This window comes from Oncorhynchus nerka, linkage group LG1 (assembly GCF_034236695.1).
Source record: "Oncorhynchus nerka isolate Pitt River linkage group LG1, Oner_Uvic_2.0, whole genome shotgun sequence".
Lineage (NCBI taxonomy): Eukaryota > Metazoa > Chordata > Actinopteri > Salmoniformes > Salmonidae > Oncorhynchus > Oncorhynchus nerka.
In genome coordinates this window covers 27358414-27371632 of record NC_088396.1, presented here as the reverse complement: position 1 = coordinate 27371632, position 13219 = coordinate 27358414, and the positions used below count along the sequence as shown (strand labels likewise).

The following is a 13219-nucleotide window of genomic DNA, read 5'->3' as shown; positions in this document are numbered from 1 at the left end:
CTTCTGAAAGCATTGGTCCCGAGACTAAAGCATTAGGGGCTTAGCTTTTATTCACTTTGGTTAAAAGGGATACTTTGGGATTTTGCAAATGAGGCAATTTATCTACTTCCCCAGTCAGATGAACTCATAGATACCATTTTGATGTCTCTGCGTACAGTTTGAAGGAAGTTGCTAACTGGTGCTAGCACAATTGCTAACTACCGTTAACACAATGACTGGAAGTCTATGGGTATCTGCTAGAATGCTAGTAGATGCTCATAGACTTCCAGTAATTGCGCTAACGCTAGTTAGCATTGACTCACGAAACGAACTTTAACTTCCTTCATACAAGAGACATAAAATGGTATCCACAAGTTAATCTGACTCTGGGGAAGTAGATAAAGAGCCTCATTGCCAAAATCCCGAAGTACCCCTTTAACATCTAGAAACGTGTGATTGACAGAGCAGCTCACAGATTACTGCACCTGTACATAGCCCACATATAATTTAGCCCAAACAACTACCTCTTTCCCTACTGTATTTATATATTTAGCTCATTTTTTAAATTTATTTTTATTTTGCTCCTTTGCACCCCATTATTTTTATATCTACTTTGCACATTCTTCCACTGCAAATCTACCATTCCAGTGTTTTACTTGCTATATTGTATTTACTTTGCCACCATGGCCTTTTTTTTGCCTTTACCTCCCTTATCTCACCTCATTTGCTCACATCGTATATAGACTTGTTTATACTGTATTATTGACTGTATGTTTGTTTTACTCCATGTGTAACTCTGTGTCGTTGTATGTGTCGAACTGCTTTGCTTTATCTTGGCCAGGTCACAATTGTAAATGAGAACTTGTTCTCAACTTGCCTACCTGGTTAAATAAAGGTGAAATAAAATAAACAGTGCTTGCATAAATGAAAGAAAACAGATCATTACAAATGATATACAGCTTGAAACACAAATTATAATCCAACTCAACTAAAATATGACAACTTACTGATCCATCTGAAGCGCTAGCACCAACTTTGTCTCCTGTGCTGTTCCAACACACCTCGAAAATCCCTCCGGTCCCCCTGTAGCTATGCACCAAGGCTCCAGTCTGCAACCACAACACAACCAACTTTGGTGAGGACTGCTAGATGGCCATAGTTGCCTGCTCGACCTTACAACATCACTGATCTCACTGTCTGGGTAATGCATTGGGGCCAGGGGTTTTCCATGACCAAGTAACTAACTGTTGTAAGCTGCTATAACCTGTTTTAAGCTGTTATAATCTCCTGGGTGACTCACCATGGTGTTCCAGATGTGGACACACTTGTCGAAGGAGCCGCTGGCCAAGTGCTTCCCGTCAGGGCTGAAGGCCACACTGTAGACGGGCTCCTGGTGTTTGGTCAGGGTGTGGATACACACACCTCGCTCCACATCCCACAGACGCACAGTTGAGTCAAACGAGGCACTAAGGGGTACAACATAGCACATGGTCAGTTCTCCATCTACTAACTGCCATCTACAACATGCAATGACATACTGTAACTGAAATACATGAAAGCTCTAACTTTAAGTTTATGTTAATATCAACAAGCCATCATTGGTCTTTCCATACGAATGTTAATTTACAGGGTTTGACAGGGGATTTAACACCTTTATGACAAAGTAGCAGCCGGGTAGATTTTCCAGCTTTAGATTGACAACAACACTACATGGAAAGAAGGATATGAAAAGAAGGATATGAAATGTAAGAAACATGTCAATAAGTTTGCTTTGGTGGTCGACACAAATTCTATTTCAAAATGTGCTGATTCACAGAGCCAAAACAGGATGTGTGATTTTGTAGGATCAGTGAAATGGTGTGAATATCTGTCACCACAAAAGGAGAGACACGGTTGAAAGCAAGTGTTAATGAAAAGAGAAGCAGACTTTCATTCACACTTTCTCATCAAAATGTTATTATTAGGTAGTGTAAGTCAACCTGGCTAGGTTGCAAATCTCACTTTACAAAGACAAAGGAAAAGATGGAGATAAAAACTCAATTAAAAAAGAAGTTCGGAAAGAACCAAATAAATCACAGGATCAGACAGGAGCTGTATCTTGGTGTACAATAGCCGCATTTACCTCAGATAACTATCAAGTTCCTCACAAGTCATAGCCGTAATGGCCGTTTTACATCAAGAATGAAATATAGACCCATCCCAGGGGATGCCAGTAGAGGTTGTAAATACCTCTGCTATTTGAACTGTAACATTTACGCATGCATTCATGTCTGGGTCATCGGCTTTATGTCCCTCAACGACTGACAGTTATTAGACCTGGGAGGATGTCTGGGACACTTTTTGACAAGAGACCCTTTCACTGGCACACACACTGCCCATTTTCAACTAGTAAATCACAACGGTGTCCCAAAACAAGCTTAGGAGCTGTGTGTGTGTGTCCCACCTAGCCAGCATGATGTTGGCGTTGGGGTTGCTGGTGCCTGGGCCGGTGGGGCTCCACTTGATAGTGTAGATCTCTTTACTGTGGGCCTGGAGATCATGGACACATGAGTCCTGCTTCATACTCCAGATCTGGGGAAGAGCACAGCACACTTTAAACTCACTATGTAATCATTACATTCTTATATTGACATATAGATCATGGTCATAGGAAAGAGGTGGAATTCATTGTGTGTCCAGAATCTTGCCTGAAGTAGCAGCACTGGCATTACCTTTAAAGTCATGTCATCAGAGCAGGAGGCTAGTAGCATCCCTGACGGGTCCCACTTAATAGCGTTAACTTCATTCTGAAACACACATGGGCAGATATCATGTAGACTCTGGAGAAACACTTCCTACACCATTTCCGGAGACCTTCTCCCTTACCTCACCTCGCTCATCAACTCATCCCTGACCGCTGGCTACGTCCCTTCCGTCTTCAAGAGAGCGAGAGTTGCACCCCTTCTGAAAAAACCTACACTCGATCCCTCCGATGTCAACAACTACAGACCAGTATCCCTTCTTTCTTTTCTCTCCAAAACTCTTGAACGTGCCGTCCTTGGCCAGCTCTCCCGCTATCTCTCTCAGAATGACCTTCTTGATCCAAATCAGTCAGGTTTCAAGACTAGTCATTCAACTGAGACTGCTCTTCTCTGTATCACGGAGGCCCTCCGCACTGCTAAAGCTAACTCTCTCTCCTCTGCTCTCATCCTTCTAGACCTATCGGCTGCCTTCGATACTGTGAACCATCAGATCCTCCTCTCCACCCTCTCCGAGTTGGGCATCTCCGGCGCGGCCCACGCTTGGATTGCGTCCTACCTGACAGGTCGCTCCTACCAGGTGGCGTGGCGAGAATCTGTCTCCTCACCAAGCGCTCTCACCACTGGCGTCCCCAGGGCTCTGTTCTAGGCCCTCTCCTATTCTCGCTATACACCAAGTCACTTGGCTCTGTCATAACCTCACATGGTCTCTCCTATCATTGCTATGCAGACGACACACAATTAATCTTCTCCTTTCCCCCTTCTGATGACCAGGTGGCGAATCGCATCTCTGCATGTCTGGCAGACATATCAGTGTGGATGACGGATCACCACCTCAAGCTGAACCTCGGCAAGACGGAGCTGCTCTTCCTCCCGGGAAGGACTGCCCGTTCCATGATCTCGCCATCACGGTTGACAACTCCATTGTGTCCTCCTCCCAGAGCGCTAAGAACCTTGGCGTGATCCTGGACAACACCCTGTCGTTCTCAACTAACATCAAGGCGGTGGCCCGTTCTTGTAGGTTCATGCTCTACAACATCCGCAGAGTACGACCCTGCCTCACACAGGAAGCAGCGCAGGTCCTAATCCAGGCACTTGTCATCTCCCGTCTGGATTACTGCAACTCGCTGTTGGCTGGGCTCCCTGCCTGTGCCATTAAACCCTTACAACTCATCCAGAACGCCGCAGCCCGTCTGGTGTTCAACCTTCCCAAGTTCTCTCACGTCACCCCGCTCCTCCGCTCTCTCCACTGGCTTCCAGTTGAAGCTCGCATCCGCTACAAGACCATGGTGCTTGCCTACGGAGCTGTGAGGGGAACGGCACCTCAGTACCTCCAGGCTCTGATCAGGCCCTACACCCAAACAAGGGCACTGCGTTCATCCACCTCTGGCCTGCTCGCCTCCCTACCACTGAGGAAGTACAGTTCCCGCGCAGCCCAGTCAAAACTGTTCGCTGCTCTGGCCCCCCAATGGTGGAACAAACTCCCTCACGACGCCAGGACAGCGGAGTCAATCACCACCTTCCGGAGACACCTGAAACCCCACCTCTTTCAGGAATACCTAGGATAGGATAAAGTAATCCTTCTCACCCCCCTTAAAAGATTTAGATGCACTATTGTAAAGTGGCTGTTCCACTGGATGTCTTAAGGTGAACGCACCAATTTGTAAGTCGCTCTGGATAAGAGCGTCTGCTAAATGACTTAAATGTAAATGTAAATGTAATGACTCAGAGGACCAACACAAGACATCCTGCTCTTCCTACCACTAGTCACAAAATAATCTTGTTTACTTTGCAGAAGTACAAAAGTTGGGGAAAACACATTCAGTAGAGAAATTCTAAGTGTGACTATGTCCTCAGTAGTGTGAGATGTAGAGGTTAGAACACAGACGCTGTCTGTTTGTTTACCGTGTGGCCCTGGTAGGTCTTGAGCGGCCGGTCGCTGCCCAGTCGACACACGTGGATGCACATGTCTGTGCTGCAGGAGGCAAATGTTGTGTTGTTTTGCCAGTCCACGTCCAGGGCTGGAGCTGTGGGTAGGAGGCAACACACAGGGACAGGAGGGTTTGCAAAGGGTTAACTCACATCAGCCGGGAAGCTGAAGTCCTACATCTTTCTGTTCGGGAAACAGGGGGCTTACCTGAGTGGAAGGGGAACTGCTGCTTAGCCTCTCCTGTGTGTGCGTCCCAAATGATTGTCGTCTGGAAAATGACAATAGATACATAGAAAATGCAGTACAAACTCTTGACAATTGGGGGGCAATGTTCCTTCTAAGCTGTGCACGTAGTTACCCCGGGACTGCCGCGTAGAAGAAATATCAGCCTGCGCATAGAAGCATGAGAATGAACTTCACTAAACCTTCTTGAGTTTTCCCCGTTAGTTAACACTATCAATGTTTCCCTTTACTGTGGGAATTGTGATTGAACCAACTCAATACTAGCCACTTTCAATGCAACGTACCGAAACAAAACAAACTTCGCAAGACTTAGTATGAAAAACAAACTATGCAAGAGATTTTGTTTTAGGCAGAGAGCATCGGAGTAGGATTCTATTGCATTGACAGGCAGGACTCAGACCCGCACTCTACACAGACCGGTGCACCATAACCAATCAGAGCTGCAGTAGGCCTATATGCCAATAGACCATTGCCATATATGGATTTGTACCATTCATTTTGAACTGGACTGTTTTACAGCATGAGTGGTCACAATTATTATGAGCTTGTTTTTAGATCAAAGTGAGAGCTGCATGTAGCCACGCGTGCATATTTGTTCATATTTTTTGCTGGTTGGTGAGTTATTAGTCCAGTTATAACTCATTTGTAGTAAGAAATGTGGGAGTGGTTGCTTCCTACAAGAGCACACAGCGTTAACATTTCTAGCCATCATAGAAAAGCGATTCAGGTAAAGAGCTTTTTTATGTCTTAAAAGGGGCAGTGTTGTATTTTGAGACAGGCTTAAATAAGCTAAGTAACCAATAGGCAGAGCAGCATTTGTCTGTTATCTCTGTAATAACGGTATGGGACTAATAATGCATTTTATTTTGTAAAGTGGTTTCTTGCATCAAACACAACAAAATGTTGTCACCTCCTTATCTGAAGGACAAGTGGATAAACAGGTTAATGTCAAGCCCTGCATGTTTTTTCAAAAGTCTCATGGAATGTAGGCCTACATTGAACACCACACATTGGCTGCTACTGTAGGCTGAACGATAGAACAGCCATTTCCATGTTAAAATGTTATGCTATGCATTTTTTCCATTGTTTGATGGTAGGCCACTCTGGTAGGACTACATTATGATCAAATAGCCACAGTAGTCTACTTGGTCACTGTTAAAACAGTAAATTACAGCGGGTACAGCCTCAGTGTTCATAGTAAACGCGCACAGAATTTTCACAACGTTCAAGTTAACTCTCATCAGAACTGAAATTTGCTCAGTGCCCATTTGAAGGAACCTTGTTGGGCGGTATACAAAAAAAATTCCGTCAGCATTCTTGAACTAATATTAATTGATTGCTACATGAGTGACATGATGCATTCAATCAAAAATACCTTATCTACACCAGCACTGAGGATACAGTTCCCTTTCTTGTTCCACTTCAGTGCAAATATGGGTCCTTTATGTTGGCCCAAGGTGCTCGCCAGATTACCTGTGAAAGACAAGAGTTTAATGCATCTGCACAGAAAACAGTATGATTCAGAATGGGCATTGGGCACGGTTGTTTAATTGAATTTAAAAAGCTACAAAACTCAGCATACCATCTTTTGTCCATATCCTTGCAAATCCATCATAGGATCCGGTTGCTAAGAGTGTCCCATCGCTCTGTGGGGTAAAACAGAACTGTTAGTGAACTGTCCTCAGTGTAGATGGCTTCTAATGTTCTGTTCCAGACCATTTCAGTCAAGTAAGAATAGATACAGTAGACGTGGATGGAATGGACCACTGAGAACTCACATTCCAGTCTAGTGAAGTGACGTCTTTGTTGCTGGGGACGTCCTGGCCCCCCTCCCTGATGCAGTGTTTGAGCACCAGCTGGGTGGGGCTGCTGTTACTGTTCTCAATAAGGTTCCAGATCCGGGCTGTCGAGTCTCCCGACCTAGACACAAACAGATAGAATATAGAAGAAAACTTCAATACATAGTGTGTGTGCGGCAGTGTGTGTGTGTCGCTCTAGCCTCCCAAGTCCCAGAGAAGCTCAACCCAGCACTGACCCAGTCCCTCCCCCTGCCACTCAAAACAAAGAGATGAAAGATCACTTCTTCCTCTATGACAACAAGTAGTTTCAACATTATTTTACTGTAATAGAGGAGAACTTAACCTTTGTAACGATACTCTTTTTATGTCTTCACTCCGGAAATTTAGAACAGAGCAGACCCTACTCGACGGAAGTATCAATGAACATGATTGTGGAAAATAGATGCTCAGTTTGTTGCATGCAGCATTGCGGTACCACATACTGCTAGCAGCATTTTAGCCTCAGATGGTTACATGCTAGCTGTCTGTTTTATAAATGTGCCATGAGCATAAAAATTGGCAACTTGTTCTCATTCTGAGAAATAAGCATATTTTTTATCAATGTAGGCCACTTGATTTCAACATCTAAACAAAGTGAACCGGCTGTAGTTCACAAGTTTTAGAGATGGCCAGGAGGGTGTATTCATAACAGTTCAACTGTTCTACAGTACCTTGTTAGCAGGCAAAAATATCCAAGGTGGCTAGACTTGAAATATAAACATTAGCTGGCTACTAATTAGCAGTGGGTTCGAGTCTGAAATATTGTTTAAAAGACCTGTGTTAGTTTTCATGGTTTTGGTTATATATTCATAGACAGACTTGAAAAAAAAGCAGGTGAAACTATTTTGATAAAATAATTAGTCGGTCTTATGGTTGAAGGCTTATATTTGGTCTAGGTATAATTTTACAAGCCCCGAATTCATCAGATTATTCCAGACTGTTTGAAATGCAGTGTATTGACTATTAATTTTGTGCAACAAAGCTTATTTTGAGAAAATGTCAAACCATGTTTTATACATACATACATACATACATACATACATACATACATACATACATACATACATACATACATACATACATACATACATACACACACACACACACAACACAATATATATATATATTACACACATACAGTATATATACACACAAGATTTTGGACACACCTGCTATTTTCTACATTGTAGAATTATAGAAAAGACATCAAACATATGAAAAAACACATATGGAATCATGTAGTAATCAAAAAAGTGTTAAACAAATTAACATGTATTTTATATTTGAGGCTCTTCAAAGTAGCCACCCTTTGCTTTGATGACAACTTTGCACACTTCACATTCTCTCGACCAGCTTCATGAGGTAGTCACCTGGAATGCATTCAATTAACAGGTGTGCCATGTAAAAGTTCATTTGTGGAATTTCTTTCCTTCTTAATGCGTTTGAGCCAATCTGTTGTGTTGTGACGAGGTAGGGGTGGTATACAGAAGATAGCCCTATTTAGTAAAAGACCAAGTCCATATTATGGCAACAGCTCAAAGAAGCAACAAAAAACGACAGTCCATCATTACTTCAAGACATGAAGGTCAGTCAATCTGGAAAATTTTGAGAACTTTGAAAGTTTCTTCAAGTGCAGTCGCAGAAAACATCAAGTGCTATGATGAAACAGGCTCTAATGAGGACTTCCACAGGAAAGGAAGACCCAGAGTAACCTCTGCTGCTAAGGATAAGTTCATTTGAGTTGAGTTAACTGCACCTCAGATGGCAGCCCAAATAAATGCTTCAGAGTTCAAGTAACAAACATCTCAACTAGAGGTCGACCGATTATGATTTTTCAACACCGATACCGATTATTGGAGGACCAAAAAAGCCGATACCGATTAATCAGACTATTATTTTTTTTGTAATAATGACAATTACAACAATACTGAATTAACACTTATTTTAACTTAATATAAAACATCAATAAAATCAATTGAGCCTCAAATAAATAATGAAACATGTTCAATGTTGGTTTAAATAATGCAAAAACAAAGTGTGGGAGAAGAAAGTAATATGTGCCGTATAAAAATGTGTGCCATGTAAAAAAGCTAACGTTTAAGTTCCTTGCTCAGAACATGAGAACATATGAAAGTTGGTGGTTCGTTTTAACACGAGACTTCAATATTCCAAGGTAAGAGGTTTTAGGTTGTAGTTAATATAGTATTTGTAGGACTATTTCTCTCTATACCATTTGTATTTCATATACCTTTGACGATTGGATGTTCTTATAGGCACTATAATATATGTGTAACAGTATAGCTTCCCCCCTCCTCGCCCCTACCTGGGCTCGAACCAGGAACACATCGACAACAGCCACACTCGAAGCATCGTTACCCATCGCTCCACAAAAGCCGCAGCGCAAGGGGAATAACTATTCCAAATCTAAAAGCGAGTGACGTTTGAAACAGTATTAGCGCACACCCAGCTAACTAGCTAGCCATTTCACATTGGTTACACCAGCCATTAGGCTGATAGGCTTGAAGTCATAAACAGCGCTGTGCTTGCGAAGAGCTGCTGGCAAAATGCACAAAAGTGCAGTTTGAATGAATGATTACGGGCTTGCGCTCAGTCAGACTGCTTTATCAAATCAGACTTAATTATAACACAATAACACACAGAAATACGAGCCTTTGGTCATTAATATGATCGAATCTGGAAACTATCCTTTCGAAAACAAAACGTTTATTATTTCAGTGAAATTCGGAACCGTTCGGTATTTTATCTAACGGGTGGCATCCCTAAGTCTAAACATTATTTTTACATTGCACAACGTTCAATGTATGTCATAATTACGTAAAATTCTGACAAATTAGTTCGCAATGAGCCAAGCAGCCCAAACTGTTGCATATACCCTGACTCTGCGTGCAATGAACGCAAGAGAAATGACACAATTTCACCTGGTTAATATTGCCTGCTAAACTGGAGTAGTAGTTATAACTAGTGATTATTATTGATTGTTTTTTATAAGATAAGTTTAATGCTAGCTAGCAATTTACCTTGGCTTCTACTGCATTCGCGTAACAGGCAGGCTACTCGTGGAGTGCAATGGTTAGAGCGTTGGACTAGTTAACTGTACAGTTGCAAGATTGGAACCCTGAGCTGACAAGGTGAAAATCTGTCGTTCTGCCCTTGAACAAGGCAGTTAACCCACAGTTCCTAGGCAGTCATTGAAAATAAGAATGTGTTCTTAACTGACTTGCCTAGTTAAATAAAAGGTTTAAAAATAAATGACCGATTTCCGATTGTTATGAAAACTTGAAATCGGCCCTAATTAATCGGCCATTCCGATTAATCGGTCGACCTCTAATCTCAACAGCAACTGTTCAGAGGAGACTGAGTGAATCAGGCCTTTGTGGTCGAAATGCTGGAAATTAACCACTACTAAAGGACACCAATAAGAAAAAGCGACTTGCTTGGACCAAGAAACACGAGCAATGGACATTAGACTGGTGGAAATCTGTCCTTTGGTCTGATGAGTCCAAATATAAGATTTTTGGTTCCAACCGCCGTGTCTTTGTGAGACACAGAGTAGGTGAATGGATGACCTCCACATGTGTGGTTTCCACCACGAAGCATGGAGAAGGAGGTGTGATGGTGTGGGGGTCCTTTGCTGGTGACACTGTCTGTGATTTATTTCAAATTCAAGGCACACTTAACCAGTATGGCTAGCACAGCATTCTGCAGCGATACGCCATCCCATCAGGTTTGCGCTTAGTGGGACTATAATTTGTTTCTCAACAGGACAATTACCCAACACATCTCCAGGCTGAGTAAGGGCTATTTTACCAATAAGGAGAGTGATGGAGTGCTGCATCAGATGACCTGGCCTCCACAATCACCCGACCTAAATCCAATTGAGATGGTTTGGGATGAGTTGGACTGCAGAGTGAAGGAAAAGCAGTCAACAAGTGCTCAGCATATGTGGGAACTCCTTCAAGACTGTTGGAAAAGCATTCCAGGTGAAGTTGGTTGAGAGAATGCCAAGAGTGTGCAAAGCTGTCATCAAGGCAAAGGGTGGCTACTTTGAAGAATCTTAAATATATTTAGATTTTTTTTAACACTTCTTTGGTTACTACATGATTCCCTATTTGTTTATTTCATAGTTTATGTCTTCACTTATTATTGTACAATGTAGAAAATACAAAAAATAAGGAAACACCCTTGAATGAGAAGGTGCTTCCAAACTTTTGATTGGTAATGTACAGTTGAAGTCGGAAGTTTACATACACTTAGGTTGGAGTCATTAAAACTTGTTTTTCAACCACTCCACAAATTTCTTATTAAACAAACTAGAGAATGCCAAGAGTGTCTATCTCTATCACAATTCCAGTGGGTCAGAAGTTTGTGTACATTAAGTTGACTGTGCCTTTAAACAGCTTGGAAAATTCCAGAAAATGATGTCATTGCTTTAGAAGCTTCTGATAAGCTAATTGACATCATTTGAGTCAATTGGGGGTGTACCTGTGAATGTATTTCAAGGCCTAACTTCAAACTCAGTGCCTCTTTGCTTGACATCATGGGAAAATCAAAAGAAATCAGCCAAAAAATAATAATTGTAGATTCATCCTTCGGAGCAATTTCCAAACGCCTGAAGATACCACGTTCATCTTTACAAACAATAGTACGCAAGTATAAACACCATGGGACCACACAGCCGTCATACCGCTCAGGAAGGAGACACATTCTGTCTCCTAGAGATAAACGTACTTGGTGCGAAAAGTGCAAATCAATCCCAGAACAACTGCAAAGAACCTTGTGAAGATGCTGGAGGAAACAGGTACAAAATTATCTACATCCACAGTAAAACGAGTCCTATATCGACATAACCTGAAAGGCCGCTCAGCAAGGAAGAAGCCACTGCTCCAAAACCGCCATAAAAAAGCCAGACTACAGTTTGCAACTGCACATGGGGACAAAGATCGTACATTTTGGAGAAATGTCCTCTGGTCTGATGAAACAAAAATAAATAATGTCCATCGTTATGTTTGGAGGAAAAAGGGGGAGGCTTGCAAGCCAAAGAACACCATCCCAACCGTTCAATCACGGGGGTGACAGCATCATGTTGTGGGGGTGCTTTGCTGCAGGAGGGTCTGGAGGAGGGTGCACTTCACAAAATAGATGGCATCATGAGGGAAGTAAAATCATGTGGATATATTGAAGCAACATCTCAAGACATCAGTTAAAGTTAAAGCTTGGTCGCAAATGGGTCTTCCAAATGGACAATGACCCCAAGCATACTTCCAAAGTTGTGGCAAAATGGCTTAAGGACAACTAAGTCAAGGTATTGGAGTGGCCATCACAAAGCCCTGACCTCAATCCTATTGAAAATTTGTGGGCAGAACTGAAAAAGTGTGTGCGAGCAAGGAGGCCTACAAACCTGACACCAGCCCTGTCAGAAGGAAAGGGCCAAAATTCACGATTGTGGAAGGCTGCCTGAAACATTTGACCCAAATTAAACAATTTAAAGGCAATGCTACCAAATACTATTTGAGTGTATGTAAACTTCTGGAATGTGATGAAAGAAATAAAAGCTGAAATAAATCATTATCTCTATTATTCTGGCATTTCACATTCTTAAAATAAAGTGGTGATCCTAACTGACCTAAGAGAGGGAATTTTTACTAGAATTAAATGTCAGGAATTGTGAAAAACTGAGTTTAAATGTATTTGGCTAAACTGTATGTAAACTTCCGACAACTCTATATAGATAGTGAATCGCCCATAAATTAGAAGAAAAAAATATATATATTTTTAGGCCATATCGCCCAGCCATACACCCACCCCTGACCCATCCCAGTGAGACTCACCCAGAGGCGAGCAGGTCGCTGACAGGGTTCCAGGCACAGATGAACACCTCTGACTCATGGCCTCGGAGGACCGTGGCCTTGCTAGCTGGGATCTCCACGTCCACATCCATCTCCATGGGCTCGCTCTGGTTATCTGTAATCAGATCAAACCCACCCTCTGTTAGACACATACAACTCCCAGTACCTACTGTACTATTCAGAATATCACATGGAAATGGAACCATATTTTCAGTCTTTCTATTCTAGTGCCATATTCAGCTTCAAAAACAAACTATCTATTAAGTGCGTTTGTGACAAACATTTGAGATGTTTAACCTCTCACCTTTCAAAATCATAACCATTCAAGATCAAATCATTTTAATTAGGCTAGTTCTAAAACACTGCCTTCAAAAAGAAGAGTGTGAGATTTTTAAATAACCGTGTTATCTAAGATTTTCAATTACCGCATCAAACATACTTGTTGACCCAAAATAATCATAGGGAGCAATCTGTGCGGCGTCAAAGCACAACTATTCAGGGAGATGAACTAAGAGCTAATCCAGTAATCATCTTCGTATCCTGCCAGCAGTATTGATAAAATGTGTTTTTCTTCCAGACATGTTTTTGCTGCAGGGCAATCCTAAGGGCCTGCAGCACAATCCT

General features: G+C 42.2%; 1 protein-coding gene across 1 annotated transcript in view; it reads right to left on the bottom strand.

The window, feature by feature from the left end:
* Positions 1 to 13219, bottom strand: part of LOC115128471 (F-box-like/WD repeat-containing protein TBL1X) — a 41535-nt gene that overhangs the window by 2161 nt on the left and 26155 nt on the right. The window contains exons 5-14 of the mRNA XM_065017680.1: positions 12578 to 12710; positions 6669 to 6810; positions 6473 to 6536; positions 6266 to 6363; positions 4855 to 4915; positions 4623 to 4744; positions 2691 to 2765; positions 2423 to 2550; positions 1280 to 1445; positions 987 to 1088 (exon numbers count right to left, since the gene is read on the bottom strand). Of these exons, the coding sequence (XP_064873752.1) occupies positions 987 to 1088; positions 1280 to 1445; positions 2423 to 2550; positions 2691 to 2765; positions 4623 to 4744; positions 4855 to 4915; positions 6266 to 6363; positions 6473 to 6536; positions 6669 to 6810; positions 12578 to 12710 (1091 nt within the window). The remainder of the gene's footprint in view (positions 1 to 986; positions 1089 to 1279; positions 1446 to 2422; positions 2551 to 2690; positions 2766 to 4622; positions 4745 to 4854; positions 4916 to 6265; positions 6364 to 6472; positions 6537 to 6668; positions 6811 to 12577; positions 12711 to 13219) is intronic.